Genomic DNA, 20,804 nt, shown 5'->3' with positions numbered 1-20,804 from the left:
GAGGGTTTTGGGGTTCTTTTCCATCAATCACAAAAAATGTTGGCATCTACGTTCGATGAGTAATAGGGAAAGCAAATGGAATGTTGGCCTTTTCAAAGGCTATGAAATATAAAAGTGAGGAGGATTTGCTCTACTGTCTAAGGCACAAGTCAGATCACAGCTGGGATAGTGTGAAAGCTGTGGGCCCCATATCTAAGGAAAGATATACAGCATTGGAGGCAGTCCAGTGAAGATTCACGTAGGGAGCTGATACCAGGTATGGAGGGACTGCCTTTCAAGAAAAGTTTGACTGGATTAGGCCTATACTCATTAGAACATAGAAGAACGAGGCAACCTTTTTGAAACACTCAAGATTCATAGAGGATGTGACAGGTGAGAAGCTGAGAAGTTGTTTACTGTTGTGGGAGAGTCTTTGACCAGAGAGCACAATTTCAGATTAAGGGATCACACATTTAAGACAGAGATGAGGAATGTTTTCTCTCTGCATTTTTTTTTGGGGGGGGGGGGTGCGGCTGCGTGGGTCTGGTGGAGAGACTGGGGAGGAGCACCCGAAGGAAGCCCACACATACACGAAGAATTTGCAAACTCCACAAAGACAGTTGCCTAAGGGTGGGGTTGAACCCGGGTCCTTGGTACTATGAAGCAGCAATGCAAGTCACTGAGCCACTGTGCTGCCATATTCTGTGGTATTTCACAGGAATGAAACTAAACAAAAATGTGACACCAAGACACATGAGAAAAATGTAGATCATCAAATGTGCCGCCATGAAAGGCAGGTTCAGAAATATCTAAGGAAGGCGAGAGAGTAGCGAATAAATTTATAGAAGCAATCCCAGAGCCTAGAACCCAAGCACATGAAGGCATAACCACCGGTGACTGAACAGAGATATTGAGAAGTGAGGTTATAGAGGGATTTGAAAGCCAGGTAATAATTCTCTAATAGAGATGTTGCCATGCACAGAGCCAATATAAGTTAGCAAGGACACAAGAGCGATGAATGAATGAGACTTGAGGGAATTAGGATATGGCTAATTCTAACAGGGAGATACTTTCTCTGGACTCTCATTATCTCATTTCTGATGGCTTCCCATTTTCCAGCTGTCCCTTTACCTGCAAACATCTCACCCAATCAGCTTTTGAAAGTTTTTGCGTAATACTGTCAAAATTGGCCTTTCTCCAATTTAGAACTTCAACTTTTAGATCTGGTCTATCCTTTTCAATCGCTATTTTAAATCTAATAGAATTCTGGTCACTGGCCCCAAAGTGCTCCCCCACTGACATCTCAGTCTCCTACCCTGCCTTATTTCTATAGAGTAGGTCAGGTTTTGCACCTTCTCTAGTAAGTACATCCACATACTGTAGTGCTTCATGGCATCTTTCTTTCCATCACTCTAAATTTCTTCAGTCTTGCAATTCTCTGCATTACTCTGAATGTTCATTCTATCATTGATAGCTATATCTTCAGCACACTTGGAAATTCCCTGCCTGACAAACTTTCCATCTCTTTCCTTCCTTAAGACCCACTCTTTGACCAAGCTTTTGGTCACGTTATCTAGTATTTTTTGCATTGACTCATTACATTTTTCTCTGATTGAGCAATCTGTGAACCAGTTTGTTTTATTAAAGACACTATGTAATCATAAGCTTTATCTGTCTCCAGATCCATCCATCTTGTCTCATACAGTTGTGTTGCCATCACAAGACATTCAGACCCCATCTCAATTTTGTACTAATTTTAATCTTTTAAAAGATGATTGTTATTACTGTCTAATTAGGATCAACTGCAAGCAATATGTTGGGATATTGAGTTTAACCAGAATTTTAAGATTGAGCATAATATGAGGGGTCAGATTGCAAAATCATACAACCTTATCAAGTATTGAGCACCATTTATGTTGGGTAGGATAGCTGACATGTCCGAACATTTTTCTTTCTTCTTTCCTTTTTCTTTATTTCTTTTTGTTCCCTACCCTCTTTTCCTTTCTTTTCTCGGTGACTCACAAGAGAGATAGCATAGAGGACATATCTCCAATTTCTATTGCACTGAAGTCATCCAGAGTTTCTTCCTTTCAGGTCTTCTTCAAGGCGAATGCTGTTGGGTTATTGACAAAGTATTTTCATGTTCTAAAGATTTATGCACTCCAAAAATACCTTCTAAAGTATCAAGTTCTTCATTTAAGCTATTAGATGAAATAACTACCTTTTAATGCTATTTGCTTTTTGAGCCTTTGCCTGTATCTTCTGGTCTTGATCAATGACTCTGATGTCATCCTTATCACATCTCAAGCTGTTCTACCTGATCAGTTTCATTGTTGTCCAATAAAAAACATTCTATACCCTCAACCTTCAAAGTTAACTTGCAGAACTTTTCTTAATTCATGTCGGTCCTATCACCATTTATTTATGGGCAATGCTGTTTGTAAATCCTGTTAATGATCTATATATAATGGCCATCCAGTCTATTTGCCCTAATTCTTCATCAGACTTTTGAACAATGATGTTTTTCATGGAAGCCACTTTTATTGTGAAAAGCCTCCAACGCTATCTTGTCATAAAAGTAGAAATTGCTGGAAAAACTCAGGTTTGGTAGCATCAGTGGAGAGAAAGTTGAATTAATGCTTTGGGTCCAGTGACCCTTCTTCAGAACAGGAAATAAAGATTCTACTAATCTTTCCAACAGGATCTCCATTCCAATCTTCTTGTTCACCATTGTTAATTTTGCTGTCCGCTCTAGTGTTTGACAAGGTATTGCCAAAAACTCATTTCCACAGCCACACCTCATTCATAAGTGACTGCCTCTGGCTCATACTCGCCTTGTTCTGAAGAAGGGTTACTGAATGCAAAATATTAACAGCCATATCTGTTGAGGTTTCCCAGAATTTTCTGTTTTGAATCTGAATACCAGCATCCACAATTCTTTGGTTTAGTGCTTTGCAATATCTTAATTGTTTTTAAGTATCTGCCAGTTTTCAACAATTGCTGCAACGCTGTCTGACTATGGGCCTATTTTTATGGTCAGTATATTGTCATCCCTAAAAATAACCATTCCACTGTTTTGTTGCTAGGGAAACAAAACACAACATAGAAAAATAAAGCTTAGAATACTACCTTATTTCAAGGTGAAAATGTATTTACTTTTGCATCACATTTGGCATGTAGCTAAATTCTAACACCCCACAAAGATCCTGGGAGAAAACAAAAAACGGATACCTTTGTTTTGAGATTGGAAAATACAAGAAAGGAAAGTTTTCCCCTCTCTCATCAGCAATCTATGCTTGTATTTCAGCAGTACCACATAGGAAGACTAACCTGTTCTTCCATGTCAGCAAGCAAGGAGAATTTAAAAGTCTTCCTGTATAGGTCTCTCACACCACCTAGTGTGTGAGTTTATAATTCTCTATTTTAAATAGCATTAATGACAGCCTGGAATCCTTCTCCAACTTTTGTCTGTATTAATGCAATTGATGCTGTGGCTTAGTATGATAGTGTTTCTGTATGAAATTGCTCACTTTGAGGAATTTGAAATTGCGTGGTTTCAGTGCCAAACCCAGTCAGATGCTTTTATCTAAACGTTTCCATTGTGACAAAAGTAGTTATTTGAGCATTCGTAACTGACTGCTAAACAGAAATGATCAAATGAAAAGAGTCAGGCTGAACTCAAGACTGTTGCATAATAACTTCCTTTTTTCTAAGAAAGGATTGTGAATTAAAGTTGATGCATTGTGAAAATTTGTAATTAAAGATGTTTGGAATTTTAATAAACAAAAGTTTAGGCAGTTAAAATGATTTTTCACACATACACAATGCGGAAATTCACAGTGAATGATGTGGTGTTTCTACAGCTCTTTTCCCTCCTCAACTTTGATTTTATTTTACACTAAGTTAAGGGAATTATGATATGCTACTTCAGAAAAGGAAGTGGTGGGAAAGATTTGATTCGAAAAAAATCTGCATTTTTGCTGTTTAGCTCTGAAGAGTCAGCTGCAGTAAATAGAATAGTGTTATCATTATCATAACATTACAAACAGTAACCAACACCTCTGTTTACACAGTATTGTTGAACTCTTTAGGGGGAAAAGCTAAATAATGGCAATACCCACAAATTCTAGCTTTTAAGAGGTGACACGCTGATATAAAGCTAAGGTGCTCTCTATTTGAATTTCAGACTGAGTATAATACTCAGTTCGCAGTTCTTTGCCGCCACCAAGTGCCAGAAGGTTACTGGTAACATCTTAAAAGGTACTTCTTATTCTGTTATCCACCTAGCTTCAAGACCTTTATGTCACCAAGATGATTTTACTTGATGGTTTATTTTAAAAGATGCTATATGATTTATTTTCCTACTTAGTAAAGAAGGCTTAGTTAAACATCTAAAGAAACTGAGACAAAGAAAATTCTGTGACTATTGCTCAACATTTACATTAGTCCAGTCTATAAGCTTTACATAGTTAGCAGGGCAATACATAAAGCCGGTATTGATTAAAAATGGATTGTGTTGAAATTTTGTTGAATTGTGTATCTTTTACCATGTTTTGAATGTTTCAATATTGTATTGCAAAACAATACATTTTGAAAAATGACAGTGTTGGCTGATTTGATTTATGTGGATTCAAAAAAACTAAACCTGTATTGTCAAAACATCTCTTGTGTTCATTCATCGAGAGTGCTTCATTCAGGCATGGACTTGAGACAACCTGAAGTTGCAGCAGATTAATGAACTCTTTCCTCCTACACTAAATAACCGAGAATGCACAATCAGCACCTGCAAACAAAATTATTATTCATAATACTTAGATAATCAAGCAATAAGAGATTGAAGCAGTACTTTTGTGCTTTTTAAAAAGCAATATTTTATACGCTGAGCATGCTTTGACACTGTTTATCTTCATGCTTACCTTAACAGTTACACAGTTACATCCTTGCCAGGGTTAGAAGTGCAGGACAAGAAGCGAATAAGTAGTTTTCTTCATCAGCCTATTATTATAGAATCATAGATCCCCTACAGTGTGAAAACAGGTTATTCACCTCATCAATCCACACACTGACCTGCCAAGAGCATCCCTCCCAGACCCATCCCTCAATCGAATCCCTATAACCCTGCATTTCCTATGGCCAATCCACCTAGCCTGCATATCCCTGGACTGTATGGGCAATTTAGCATGGCCAATCCACCTAACGTGCATATCTTTTGATTGTAGGAGGAAACTGGGGCACCCAGAGGAACTCCATGCAAATAGAGGGCAAAGGTGCAAACTCCACACGGATAACTAGTTTGGCAAGGGGGGTGGGAATCAGAGTCACATGTCTGAGAAGGGGTCAGTTACAGATAGGGCAGTGACAGGATGTATTGAGTCTATCAGAAAGGTTTCTCACGCGATGAAACAAAGAGATCAGTTAAAGTGCGTCTGCTTTAATGCAAGGAGTGTCCGAAATACGAGTGATGAACTTAGAGCACAGATCAGTATTTGGGGCTACGATGTTGTAGCCATAACGGAGAGGTGGTTTTCACAGGGGCAGGAATGGTTGCTTGATGTTCCAGAGTTTATAACATTTAAAAAGAACAGGGAGGGTGGAAAAAGAGGATGGGAGTGTAGCATTGCTAATCAGAGAGAGCATCACAGCTACAGAAATGAAGGTTGTTGAGGAAAGTTTGTCAGTGTGGGTGGAAGTTCGGAAAAGCAAGGGAGCAGCCACCTCATTGGGGGTTTTCTACAGACCACCTAATAGCAGTAGAGAGATTGAAGAACTCAAGCGGTTAGATTCCGGAAAAATGCAGAAGTAGCAGGGTTGTTGTTATGGGTGATTTCAACTTTCCCAATATCGACTGGAACCTCGTAAGTGCAGATGATTTGGATGGAGCCGTTTTTGTCAGGTGTGTTCAGGAAGGTTTCCTTACACAGTATGTAGACAGACCAACAAGGGGAGAAGCTATTTTGGATTTGGTGTTCGGCAACGAGCCAGGCCAGGTGTCAGATCTCGCGGTGGGAGAGCACTTTAGTTACTGTGATCACAACTGTCTCACATTTAGCATAGCCTTGGAGGGTGAAAGGAGCAGTTACCGAGGAAAGATGTCTAATTGGGGAAAAGCAAATTATAACGCTATCAGACAGGAGTTGGGAAGTACAGACTGGGAGCAATTGTTCCACAGAAAGGGCACAGCAGACATGTGGAGACTAGTTAAGGAGCATTTGTTGGAGTGATGCATGAATTTGTTCCTCTGAGACAGGTAAGAAAGGGTAAGATTGAGGAACCTTGGATGGCGAGAACAGAGGAACTTCTCATCAAAAGGGAGAAGGCAGATTCTGTAAGGTGGAGGAGGCAAGGATCTAGCACAGTTTTAGAGGATTACAGGCTTGCTAGAAAGGAGCTCAGAAATGGACTGAGGAAAGCCAGGGGAGGGTGGGGGACACACGATAAAGGCTTGGCAAGAAGGATTTTCTGAGAACCTAAAGACATTTTAATCATACATGAGGAATAAGACTGATTAGGGAGACGGTAGGGCCGATCGAGGATAGCGGAGGGAACTTGTATGTGGAGTCTGAGCAGATAGGGGAATCCCTAAATGAGTTTTTGCTTCAGTTTTCACCAAGGAAAGGGAACTGGTTGTAAATGAAAACTTTGGGAAGCTGGGATACAATCTTGACTAGATTGAGATTGATGAAGTTGATGTGCTGGAAATTTTGGAAAGCATTAAGATTGATAAGTCCCCAGGGCCAGACCAGATTTACCCTAGGCTGTTCCGGGAAGCGAGAAAGAATGTTGCTAAACCGCTGGCGAGGATATTTGCCTCCTCACTCTCCACGGGAGTCGTACCGGAGGATTGGAAGGAGGCGAATGTTGTTCCTCTTTTCAAGAAGGGTAGTAGGGAAATCCCTGGCAATTACAGACCAGTCAGTCTTACGTCTGTGGTCAGCAAGTGTTGGAAAGAATGATCAGGGATAGGATGTATGACTATTTGGCAAAACATAGTGTGATTAAAGGCAGTCAGCATGGCTTTGTGAGGGGGCAGGTCATGCCTCACAAATCTTATTGAGTTCTTTGAGGAGGTGATGAGACAGGTCGACAAAGGTTGAGCAGTGGATGTGGTGTATATGGACTTCGGCAAGGCATTCGATAAGGTTCCCCAGGATAGGCTCATTCATAAAGTCAGCAAGTATAGGATACAGGGAGATTTGTCTATCTGGATTCAGAATTGGCTGGCTGACAGAAGGCAGAGGGTGGTTGTTGATGGAAAGTATTCTGCCTGGAGGTCAGTGTTGAGTGGGTCCCGCTCGTGGGTCTCTGCTCTTTGCAGTTTTTACAAATGACTTGGATGAGGAGATTGAGGGGTGGGTTAGTAAATTTGCAGATGACACAAAGGTTGGAGGTATCGTCGATAGCATAGAGAGCTACTGCAGGCTGCAGCATGACATAGACAGGATGCAGAGCTGGGCTGAGAAATGGCAGATGGAGTTCAACCTGGATAAATGCGAAGTGATGCATTTTGGAAGGTTGAACTCGAATGCTGAATATAGGATTAAATACAGGATTCTTGGCAGTGTGGAGGAACAGAGGGATCTGGGTGTGCAAGTACATAGATCCCTCAAAGTTGCCACCCAAATGGATAGAAAGCATATGGTGTTTTGGCTTTCATTAACAAGGAGATCGCGTTTAAGAGCCATGAAGTTTTGCTGCAGCTCTGCAAGACCCTGGTGAGACCACACTTGGAATATTGTGTCCAGTTCTGGTCGCCCTACTATAGGAAAGATAAAGGCTTTGGAGAGGGTGCAAAGAACGTTTACCAGGATGCTACCTGGACTGGAGGGCTTGCCTTATGAAGAAAGGTTGAATAAGCTCGGACTTTTCTCTCTGGAGAGAAGGAGGAAGAGAGGAGACCTGATTGAGGTGTACAAGATAATGAGAGGAATAGATAGAGTCAATAGCCAGAGACTTTTCCCCAGGGCCGGATTGACTGGTACGAGGAGTCATAATTTGCAGATATTATGAGGAAGGTATAAAGGAGACGGCAGAGGTAAGTTCTTTATGCAAAGAGTTGTAAATGCATGGAATGTGTTGCCAGTTGTGGTGGTGGAAACAAAGTCATTGGGGACATTTAAGCGACTGCTGGACATGCACATGTATTGCAGTGAGTTGAGGTGTGCGTAAGTTAAGCTAGTATATTTTACATGAGGATTAAACCTCAGTACAACATCGTGGGCTATAGGCCTGTTCTGTGCTGTACTGTTCTATGTTCTATAGTCACTTGAGGCTGGAACCAGGTCCCTGGTGCTGTGAGGCAGCAGTGCTAACCACTGAGCCACCGTACTGCCCATATTATGACACACTTCTGGAGTAATGGGACTGAACCCACTCAGATATAGGGACATTATCACTGTGCAGCAAAAGTCCTCAAGGCTCCAACAATCAAATACAGAATTGATTGAGAGCACATGATGCTCATTGGATTTTTATATCAAGAGCTCTTATGATTGATGGTAGTAAATAGATTTTACAAAGTACCACAGATGATCTAGTGGAAGGGGAAACGTGTGTTGAGTTGTGTGTGACAACACGTCCAGAACAGAAGAGAAAGGGCTGTCCTGGTGCAGTGAATAGTGTCCCTATTTCAGAAGATACAGGCTTGAGTCTCACCTGACTCATGCATGTATCATAATGTCTCTGAACACGTTGATTAGAAACATCAAGGGCTCTCATGGTGCAGTAGTAAGGCCACTACCTCTGAGCCAGAAGACCCAGGTTCAAGTCCCACCTGTTCCAGTGGTGTGTCATAACATCCCTGAACAGGCTGATTGGAAACATCTGAAGGTGGGTTTCTTGAGTTCCTTCCCAAACTCTGCATCAGGTAAGACCTGGCAGACCCATTATTTCAGTCTGTTCCTGCCCCACTGAACATATTTCTTCTTATCTGACTGTCTTATCCCCTGTTGCTCGTTCTTGCATTTGTGATTCTTTTAATGCTTTATGTCAGTTCCACAGGTTCCAGTCTTCTGGTCCTAGTCACCACCTCTTGAATGTGCAATCCCTCTACACTTCAATTCCCCACCAGGTTATTCTGAAGTCTTGAAAAGAAGCCTGAATAGCCCATGTCCATCACCACCCTGTCTTTGAACACTAACTCCTTCAACTCCTCTCATCTGTCCAAGTCAAAGGTGTCCCGCTAAGGATATCCATATTGTTCCCAGTTATACCTGGGCTTCATGCACATCCTATTTTTTATTCATTCGCGGCACACGGGCATCAATGGCTAGCCAGCATTTATCGCCCTTGAATGGAGTGGTCATTTCAGAACGCGCTTGAGAGTCAACCACCTTGCTGTGGGTCTGGAGTCACATATAGGCCAGACCGAGTGAGAATGGCAATTTCCTTCAGATTTCCTTACTGTCAGGACATTAGTAACAAGATGATGTTTTCCTGACAATTGGCAATGGTTTCAGGGTCATCAGCAGTTTCTTAATTCCAGGTTTCCTTTTAATTAAATACAAATTCCACCATCTGTTGTGGCGGGATTCGAACCCTGGTCCCAGATATTAGTTTCTGGATCAATAGTCTATTGATAATACCTAAATCACCCTCCTTGATCCACTCTTACTCAGGCTTCATCCCACACTTTTTTCGCTGATTCATCAATGATGTCTTAAGTGCTGTTTCCTGCTCTCATCTGGAATTGGAAAAATTCATGGGTTTTGCCTCTGATTTCCACCCTTCTCTCTCACCTTCACCAGGTCCATCTCTGAATCTTACAAGCTTACGGACTCCCAGACTTGCTTTGACTCCATCTCCTCACATTCAGCTTCCTGCAATGTCTCCATTCCATTCTCCCTATTTCTCCCTACTCCATAGTATCTGTTCTGATGATGCCACATTCCATTGGGCTGCCTCTGGCATGACCTCCTTTTCCATCAAACAAGGAAGCCCACCCCCCACACTGTGGTTGACAGGGTCTTCAGCAGTGTCCAAACTGTCCCCTGTACTTCTGCCCAAAACACTTCCCCGATGAACAACAAAGTTATCCTCTTGTCCTTTAAGTATTTTTGTAATGCTTTGGTAATGTCCTTACCTCTGGGCCAGAAAACGCAAGTCTCTCCTGTCACTGAGTTTGTCATTGCAAGTGGATTGAAAATAATTAAAGCTGAGCTCTTCCCTAGTACTGGGGGCTGCTTCAGGGCCAGGAAGAGTGAAGCTGATGTTTGTTCTGTGCTATAGATTCACAGTAAGAATTTTGTATGTTTCTGAAAGCCTTCTGCTGCCTTACTTAATGTGAAGATATTGGTGTACGAAACAGTTTTCATTAGCAGATTGTAGATAGTGTATTGTTGGCCCATACTATTGCTTTAATAATAAATGAAAACCGAGTGCTATAAAAATCCAGTTGGTCAAACAGAATCTATGGGAAGTGAAAGAAATTTAGAGTTTCCGGTTGGTGACCTTTCTTCAGAACCTGACCTGATCTGTTAACTGTTTGTCCTACCATAGCAACTGCCTGAATTGAGTTTCCCCAGCATTTCTCTTTTTGTACCAGGCTTCCAACATCTGTGATATTTTGTTTTTAGTCCGGGTTACTCATTCAGCTGTGATTTTAAAGTAAATGAAAGGGATTCCGGCCAGGAAGTACACTCCACTAGAAAGCTGATGAGAGAGGAACTCACTTTTAAAACATCTATTGTCAAAAAGCCTAACTATAATTACTGTTCAGGCTTGCTGCTGAATCATAATAATTTGACCACTCATGTTCACTGCAACCTCTGTCAACTGTGTGTGGCCAGCTTGCAGCTTGCCACGTTCTCATTAAGATTGACATGCAGCCATGCATGCATATACATTATAAGAAACATTTCTCATGGGAAGCCTGCTCCTTCCCTTTGTGGCACATTCCTGATTGCTGCACGGCCACCCAGGCATTCAACTTAGAGGGGACGTTGATGAGCACAGATTGGAAAGACAGCTAACTGATCGTTTCTTTATTCATGACGTAAGGAATTTATTCCAGTATATTATAAAAATTAACATTGAGAGCAATCCTTTTCTCAAACTGTTTGATATTACCATATTGTACAAATACTTTCTAAACAACCTGTTCAGAAATGTTATTGCACACCACTAGAGTAGGTGGTGTTTGAATCTGGGCCCTCTTGTCTTGAGATAGGTTCACCAAAACTGCACCACAAGAATCCCCCATGCCTTTTTTTTATGTGGTCATTCAATTTCTGAATCAGTGTAACCCCCAAAATATCCTTTTGTTGATTTTTGAACTAAAGGTCTGGGTTTTGTGTTAGTTATTAAGACGGAACTATCAGTTTTTGCTGACTTTGTTCCTCTGAAGCTGAGAGCAAGATTGGGAGTGCCTCAGTGTAGATAAATGCAAAAAGTCAGAAATTGATGTTAGTGGTTCTATGTTTCTCCATACACTCTCTGTTGAAATGCCGTCCACCCAAACCTCACACAAACTTCAAGAATGTTGAGGTTGCTAATCTGACAGGAACTTGCTCAATTCCACTATTAGTTTGTTATTTTACTTATGGTTGCTGTGCTGCCAATTTTGGAGTTCACCCACCTGTCATACTATAGCAGTCAAATGGGGAGGTGGGTGGGGAAGGGTGGTGCACTAGCTACCCAACTTGCATGTCTGCAACCAGTCCATTGTTGCTGGTTTGAGTACAAAATGCCATTTCTGTGCGCATACAGACAACTCTGCTGTTGGTCATGCTGCATGCCAATTTTGTTCAATTGTAACATGGCTGATGGAAGCCTACACCAGAAATATACAGAGTAGATAAAACACAATGTCAGAAGCAAGTAGATAGAGTATGTAGTTTTGCCATAATTACAGGTTTCTGCCATAGTTACAGTTTTCCCCATATCGCAGGCTTGTTGCTTTGTGGATACCTCATGTAAATTCAGAGATGTATCATCATTGCAAATGGTCTAATCCTTCAATGTCCAGTTGGCATGTGGCTATGCTCAGCAATAGTAACCCGGTATTTCTGCACCATTTGATGCCGTTACTCTGTGGTAGTCCATCATACTATCAACACTTGAGCAATGCCACAGGAGCAACCAGAAGCTGACGACTGGGTGACAAACAATATGTGCCTGCTCCAGTGCATAGCCCATGTACAAAGTAAACAGTAGGCATATAATGATAGCCATACTGCCATTCAATATGTGGAATGTAAGAAGGATGATTAGGTATAAATTCAGCAGCATCCTTGATGGTCTCAACTTCACCACTCTTTAAGGCTTCAGTCATGTATGATCCAATAGTGGAGAGCTCCATTAGAGTGAGGACATACAATAGCACCTGTTTCCTGCAGATTAGTTCCTGCTGCCTGCAGTTACCACCTTGTCCTGCAAGAGAGAGGGCTGTGTGTCTGGAGTTGGGTACAATCGTGTTGGATCGTTTGGTTGTCATGACTTGAATAGCATGCAGTGTGACCTAGTTGCAGGATGTGGGTCTATGGCTTGCAGTAGTGCTATGTGTATGAGGGTAAAATGAAAGTAAAAAAAATGAGGTGCAAGTCCTAATTGACGGAGATTGTTGGTAGAATATTGATGGAGCGCTGCTGAATAACGCAGAACCTATAGCTATGCCACTATGTCATTATAGCCTTATGCCATTGAATGTGACATGATTCCCCACCCCACCCCCCAACACACACACACACAGCCATGTTGACTATCCCTTGTGCAAAATGAGACTGTCCTTCAATGTCAGTGGTGCAATGGATATTAAATATTGCAAACCCTAATTGAAGAACAGGAGAGGTTTTCTTAGTGTTTTAGTCAATGCTCCTGCTTCAGCTCTCACAATCAAAAGCAGATAAACCAGAAATTCTGTTCAGTTTAGTTTATATGAGCTTGCTTCATCTGTGTACACAAAATCGTTGTCTGATAATTCATTAGATTCGTATTACTGTGAGAGGCGACAAGTCTGTAAATAAATAAAAGTGTGTTTTTTTTTCTGCATGCATTATTGATTGCTCGGTTTTGGTCCTCTTTATATTGCTGGTCTGAACGGTTGTCAGCTCAGCAGGTGCTGCCTAATTGTGCTACTTGTTGAGAAGGATGTACATATTGAAATTCTGCTAGTTTTACGCATGTTTGATCATGGGCTTACTGCTATGACATCCACATATATGGTGGTGTTCATTCAGGAACAGAAAACATGAAGGCTAGCCTGTTGTGTTTATTCAGCATGAATGCTCAGGTTTATCACAGGATAACAGGAGCTTCGATTTTTTTTTCCAGGCACAACTTCAAATGTGCTTCTGCACTCTGTATAATCATTATCAATGATAAAAGTCAGCACTTGAAACTGTGCTTTTCTCTGACTGTCTTTCTGTTTCCTTTTCTTTCAGTACCCTATAGAATCTTCAGGATTTTACTTTAGAAATCTGACTTTCCTTCTTGTTTCCTCAAGACATATGAAGCCAAATCTCACCTCCCTCTCCAATTCACCAGATTAATGCATGTGCAGTATTTTGGGTTAAAACCTTTTCAAAGTGATCACATTATTGTTTTCTTTAAAGAAGATTGGATAGGTTTCCAGTTGTGGCTAAATGGTCCATCATTTGTGATGCATAAAAAATTTGCACTTGACAATCCAATATAGGTGGAGATCAACAAACCTTCTCAGTCATTGTTACACCTAATGCAGTTATTTTAAAGTGATACATAGTGGTGTATTTTCTCTGTTTTAAAAGACTCTAAGATTTGATCTTCAGTCCCTTTTTCCACCTCAGTTAGTCCAACTGTATTTAAGATATAAAGCTATCAACCAGAGAAATAAAGACCCAGAAGAAGAAAGTCAACAGTGCATGATAAACAGAAGGATTGGCATCAGTACAGTTTATTGGCAAATCTGTATCAATAATTTCTTTTGCACAAAATGTTTACTTGCATACAATAAACAGGTTATTGTTAATAATGATTTTATTGACATCAAATTTTGCTGAATTTGTGGGTTTTTCTTATCCATATGCATTATGTACCATAAAATAATTTGTTTTTAAAGAAACTTCTTTATGGTTATATCTATTTGCCATCGTCCCTTTTATATCAAAATGTCACATTTTACCAAACTGTCAGCGGTAGCATTGACTCCTCTCAATCAGAAGCCTATGGGTTCAGGTGCTATTCCAGGGACTGAAGCATAGCCTGACACTTGAGTGAAGTACCAGTCAGTTCTGCATTGTCAGAGATGCTAACATTCAGATGACACATTCAACTAAATCCTTCATAAGCAGATAAAAGATTCTAATTTCCAGCATCCGCAGTTCTTTGGGGTTTTTTTTAAGATTATGTGGCTCATTTGATGCAGGGCAGTAGATCTGCTTGTGTTGCAATGAATATTTATCCCGTCAACAACATTCCCAAGTTGTCTGGTCATTATTTCAGAACTCTTTGTGGGACGTCACAACGTGTTATTTGGCTGCCATCTTTCCAAACTTAGAACAACATCACTGTATTTCAGAAGTTGATAAATACTTGTATAACGTTTAGGGCATCCTTAGATAATGAAAGGTGCTGTCATTATATAAATGAAAGTTTTATTTTCCTTAATAATAGACAATTATTATCAATTTATTTGAAATAATACCCCCTGTTTTATTTCTTGCGTGTATGGTTCTCTGCATTCTTTCTTGGCCTGACCATTTACATAATTCTTCACCAGGTTCTCACTTTGATTCTTGAGCATTTCAACACAATAGTTGGTAGGTGTGAGTTGAATGATGCTAGCATTTTCTCTTTCACAGATCACCGTCGTAGGGCAAGGAGGAGAAATAATTAAGCAAGTTGGAAAAATAATTAAAGTCGAAGAGTGTGGTGCTGGCAAAGCATAGCCAGTCAGACAGTATCCAAGGAGCAGGAGAGTTGATGTTTCAAGCATAAGCTCTTCATCAAAAGAGCTTTCCTGATGAGGAGCTTTTGCTTGAAACACCAACTCACCTGCTCCTCGGATGCTGCCTGACTGGCTGTGCTTTTCAAGCACCACACTCTTCCACTCTGATTTCCAGCATCTGTAGTCCGCCCTTTCTCCAGGAGAAATAATGAAGCAAGTTGTCCTTGTCATGACACACACACACACACACACACACACACACACACACACACATGATTTAAGCCCCTTAAATGGTCAATTAATAGCCATTGAAGGGATTCAACTCACCACCTTCCTGATTACCTGTCTTCCCAATAGAAAAGGTATGTGGCTGGATTCCCCACTGGAAATCTGGATGACCTGTCTACTAGGTTACAGTCTCGGGTTCCAATTTGCCTCCATCTACCTTGACTTCCATCCCACTGTCGCCTGACAAAGTAGGGGGAAAAAAGTTACCTTCTCACCACTAAATTGCACAAAGAGTATGCTTCAACCATCCTGTCTTCAGGACCCAGAAACTGCCGGTCTCCAATTAGCTGGCAGCCCTAGTGACCAAAGACACGAGCATCGCGGTCTGTGATAGATTGAGAGACGTGACTGAGATTTGCCTGTAAACTATTAATGAGTTGATTGGGCAGAATAGATAAAGTTATTTTGGTGCTGGGAGTATTGTGTTAGTGGGTACCTAACCCATGTGTCCCACATTTATTCTCAAGGATGAAAAATTCTATTTTGTTATTTTTATATGGTGACTAATCATACTTTGAGGTTTTAATCTTAAGTAAGTATGATGCAAATCCTGGTTTACTACCAAATGTGATCAAGGTTTATAATCTAATTTTCTGACTCCAATGGCATGACCCCAGACATAGTCACGTAAACTGCTGGCCATTGTCACTCCCATATCAACATGATTTTCAAGAAATCTGAATAACAATGATATCCGCTTCGATGCCATTAGAAACATTACATAGAATGTCATTAATATGCAACTCACCTTGGAAGGAGGTATGAAAGCTCGCTGGCTAATGACCAGAGTACATGAACAGCCTAGAGCAATAGAGTGTGCTTCATTCTCTGATCTGGACAAATTTATACAGAGGTTTTAATTCCATAATTCTGCAAAAAGAAGCAGCTTAGAAATTCTTGAGCATGACAGCAATCCTGATACACCTAAAAATGCACAAGTTTCTGTAACAGTTTTGAATGGAGTGGTTTTTCTCCAAAGTGAGGTTGGTCTTTCCACCCAGCAACAATACTGAGTAGACACACATTTTTAAAAATCCAGCACAAGATCAAAGGTCAATAGCGAAAATACTTCAGATGAAAAGAGCCTTTGAATCAGATTTGCAAACATTTATGAATTTTCTTCCTGCTCATGGAGTTAAATATGAACAAACCAAAATCAATTGCATTGTAATTAAAAATAGATTCCCGAAATGCTTCTACACATGACTGTAACAAATTGTTACAACTGTGAAACCTTTTCTAACACTTTGAAGTCCTTTGGCTTGTTTTAACCATGATTTCCTTTCCCCAGAAGCTAGTTTATTCAGACTTCAGTGTTCTGCATGAATGAAGCCTTGAAAGCCCTACAAAACATGGCTTCAGTGTATCTCTAACATTCAAACAATTATTCCAAAGTCGTGACAATTTCTTGTAGTTAAGCAGGTAGTCAGAATATTGGCCTAAATACTAAATCTAAGTTGTTTCAGTAAGCTTGCTTCTTCTCTCAAAAAATTGCAGTTGACAATTGACTTTTCCATTGATTGATTGTACCTTATCCAAGTGTGTATTTGTCTTTTAGGAACCACTTGAAACTTTGACAACAGTGAAATGATTTATTCCAGGAATATCTTCCATAATCTACAGGTGTATTTTCCTTATGCTGTTCATGATTTAAACGGTAGTTATTCTTTGGTGTACAATTTGGTATTTGTACTCAAAGTTGGAGCATATTTTCCAAACTATTGTGATTAAACAAAGCATGCCATTTTATTGATGATGCATCAAGTTCATTTTACAGACGGTGTTTTCTATGTCATTAACACGCAGCAGAGATTCATTAAACACCAACCTTATTTTAACCTAAGTTGTGTTACTTACTTAAAAGTTTCCTTGTGAGATTGCACAGGTTAGCTTTGCATATGTGAGATAGCAATCGATAAGAACTGTATTATTTAGAAGTGAGATTTTTTCTGATGGAAATACATTTCCCACTCTGGTTTGTAATGAGTTGAGACAAAAATTTGTTTAACATCTGATTTTTGTAATTGGTATGGGGGAAGGAAGACAATCCCTGAATCTTCCCGCTCCAAACTTAATTGGGACATATGCAAGCGCCCCCACTCAGCTCCACACCTCACCACAGCTTCCAAAATCTCCTTGGGGGTGGACATTAACTTCTATCCAGTATTTCAGGTTGATGGACTTTGAACAGAACTGGGGCAAGGTCGTAATGTGAGATGTTTTGAACAAGTGCAAAGGGAAAGTCAGGAGAAAGAAAAGACATGGTGCCTGTGATAGTGTGAAAAACAGGAGAGATTAAATTACAAGAGATTTAATGGTTCAAGGCTTTGTTCCTGGACATTCCACTGCTGACCACTTGATGTGGCAGACCTTCTCCAAAATAATCGCTGCTGGACCCTCACCAACATTTCATCCAGCCTGTGAGATGACTGTTTCTTGGATTAAGTTCCAGCCATGAACACTGTTTCCCCATTTGCAGATCTTGCCTGGCCTGCTGAATATTTCGAGTACTTTCTTTTAATAATTCACCTTTCCAACATCTGCAATATTTTACTTTTGAATGAGAAAAAAATGCATTATAAGGTAGAAATTTGCTGGGGGGCCATGTTTTGAAACCCAGGAGCTAGGTATTGCATAGCATGGCTCCCCACGCCTAACTTATATTTGGTGTGTTTTTACATCCAAGGCCATGACAGGTCACTGCAGTATGAATCTATATCCAAATGTATTTTGCAAAGTATGATGAAAAAATGTTTGCAGCTGTTTCCTTTTAGTAATTTAACAAATGAACAATCAATATATTTTGTCCACTTTGCATAAAATGAATTTCACATTAGAGCATTACTTTAATCTGCGAAACCTTTTGTTTTCAGAGGGATGAAAGCATTTTGTTTAATTATTCCCTATTATCATCCATCATTCTTTGTTCCCCTTCTGTTTCTAGGAACCAATGTTAATGAAGCCAAGCGCATCCTAGTTGAGAGTGGTTTGCCAATCACTTCTGCCAGCAATCTGGAAGATGCAGCTCGGAAGGCAGTTGCCAGCATGGTCCCGAAATAGCAGAATGAACAACATTTTCCATAACTATCTTTCTATACTGTATCCCCAATCACTAATCTTAGAATTATCAATTTTCTATTTGTATTTCACACAATGATTGAACAAACATAGATAATTTTCAATACATACATGGAGTCTTCAGGGATGGATTTGTAGAAAAATTTTGTACACTTTACAAAAATGTGGAATTATTTGCTTATTCCAGAAAGTCCTTGCCTGCCAGTATCATTTATTAATGTGAAAATTTTGCTAAAAACTTTTTTAAGGATCTTGAAGCCTGAATATTCTAATAGTACAAACTATTTCTTGAACATCTTTGTAATCTTCATTTATTGCAAGAAGGAGCTTAACCTTTGCCTTAATCTTCAAATTGATTGAAACAGCGCCATTGCTTGTCCAGACACAGACCTAATCACATTGGTGCTGTCTTAAAAGCCTTAACCTTCAATGTTGCCAAGGAAGTCAACTTCAACTTGCAGCCAGCTTTGTCTCGGTATGCACAGAACGTAGTGGGTGAACACATTTATTACTCTCGTAGATAAATAATCTTACTTAACTCACGTTTTTAATAATTCCTTTTCTGTTTCTCCAGTTATTTTTTTTTCATAAGACTGACTTTTGTCACACTAACATGACTGTCCAAACTTGTTTCATACTTTTATGACCTTTTCATGTTTACAGTGCTTTAGACAATTGTGAAACCAAGTATATCAGTGCAAGCAAATTAATATAAATTGTTCCTGTGGCTACCTTTTATAGCATCAAATGTCTTCCGAACATGAATAAAATACTTTCAATGATATGGATGTGTTTAAAAAATAATTCTCAAGCGAAAGCATATTATGACATGTGAATGCTTCAGTACTCCTTCCTTAAAGCTCCCTCATATTTTGAGTTTCATGTTGTGATCAAACGATGTTTAGTAGTTAAAAACATCTGCCTTGTTGCCTCTTGTGTTCGTTGGGAAAAACAAACAAGATCCGTCTACATATCTGCCATCTGTTGTCATCAAAAAGGATTAAGATTTTCAATTTGCTCTTTCTCTCGTTCTCTGTTGAAGGTGCTGACATTTGAAATGTATTACAGATAGCAGTAAGACATGGCATATGTTATGATGTGGAGGAGCCAGTGTAAGACTGAGGTGGACAAAATTAAAAATCAGAGCTGAAAAATGTGTTGCTGGAAAAGCGCAGCAGGTCAGGCAGCATCAAAGGAGCAGGAGAATCGACGTTTCGGGCATAAGCCCTTCTTCAGGAAAATTAAAAATCACACAACATCAGGTTATAGTCCAACAGATTTATTTGGAAACGGTGCTCTTTCATCAGGTGGTTGTGGAATATAAAATCATAAGACACAGAATTTATAGCAAAAGATTACAGTGCCATGCAACTGAAATGGTATATTGAACAAACCTGGATTGTTAAGTCTTTCATCTTTTAGAATGGGTTGCAGGTTTCGGTTCATTTATATGCAAATTCCAACACTTCTTTTAAGTCACTTTCTCGAGATAACTTAAAGTTTTATAACAAAAGGTGACATCTCAACTCAGACAATGCATTAAAGGTGTGAGGTCAGAGTCTGTATTTCAATCTTGAGTCAAACTGGTTCTATTTCCAAAGTGGAATTTACAAAAATTACATGGATTGACTGTCTGCATTGTCTGCCTGCAGATTGTGCATTTTTTGAGCAAAATGGAATGTATCTGCAAATATAATTGTACAAGTACAAATTCATCCCATAGACTTATATGTGTGTGCTCGTACATGAGAGATAGTGTGTCTGTGAATGTGAGTGCACGTGAGAGTGTGTGTGTGTTTGCGTGTGTGAAAGCTTGATAAAGTATGTGGGGGGATGTGATGGAATATGAGCCTGTGAGAGGGTGGGTGTGAGAATGTGGGGGGTATATATGTGTGTGTGTATGAGAGAGAACTTGTGTATGAGAGGGTCTGCATGAGAGTGTGAATGTGTAAGAGTGTGTGTATGTGTGTGAGTGAGAGAGAGTGCATAGTGTGACATGAAGCCAAGGTCCCAGTTGAGGCCGTCCTCATGGGTGCCAAACTTGGCTGTCAGCCTCTGCTTAACCAGTTTGCATTGTTGCCTGTCCTGAAGTCTGCCTTGGAGGACGGTCACCCAAAGATCCAAGGCTGAATGTCCCTGACCACTGAAGTGTTCCCCAACTGGGAGGAAATAGCCCTGTCTGGTGATTGTTGTGCGGTATCCATTCATCCATTGTCTTGGTTTGCTTAGTCTCGCCAATGTACCATGCCACAGGGCATCCTGGCCTGCAGCATTTGAGATAGCCAACTTTGGCCAACATTGCTTCCAAATAAACCTATTGGACTATAACCTGGTGTTGTGTGATTTTTAATTATGGCATATGTTAACACCTGAAAACAGCTTGACAACATTTTGCCTCAAACATTACTATTTTGTATATATGTTAGCTCAGAGCTGGAAGATTTGTTTCCAGACGGTTTGTCACCATGACTAGGTAACATCATCAGTGAGAGTCTCCGGTGAAGCGAGCTAACTTTTACCTACTTATCATCAACCTGAGCTACAAACCTGCTCAAAAATCGCTCACATTACTATTTTGTTTGCAGTGGTATGGATTTCT

At 40.1% G+C, this 20,804-nt stretch overlaps 1 protein-coding gene across 1 annotated transcript in view; it reads left to right on the top strand.

The window, feature by feature from the left end:
* Nucleotides 1–18,989, top strand: part of suclg2 (succinate-CoA ligase GDP-forming subunit beta) — a 312,212-nt gene extending 293,223 nt beyond the window's left edge. Inside the window, exon 11 of the mRNA XM_060835682.1 lies at nucleotides 18,072–18,989. Coding sequence (XP_060691665.1) covers nucleotides 18,072–18,187 — 116 coding nt within the window. The 3' untranslated portion in view covers nucleotides 18,188–18,989. The remainder of the gene's footprint in view (nucleotides 1–18,071) is intronic.
* Nucleotides 18,990–20,804: the final 1,815 nt, after the last annotated feature.

The sequence above is a fragment of the Hemiscyllium ocellatum genome, chromosome 14 (genome assembly GCF_020745735.1).
Source record: "Hemiscyllium ocellatum isolate sHemOce1 chromosome 14, sHemOce1.pat.X.cur, whole genome shotgun sequence".
Taxonomy (NCBI): Eukaryota; Metazoa; Chordata; class Chondrichthyes; order Orectolobiformes; family Hemiscylliidae; genus Hemiscyllium; species Hemiscyllium ocellatum.
Note: the sequence above shows the minus strand (reverse complement) of the source record. Positions and strands in the feature narration are given on the sequence as shown.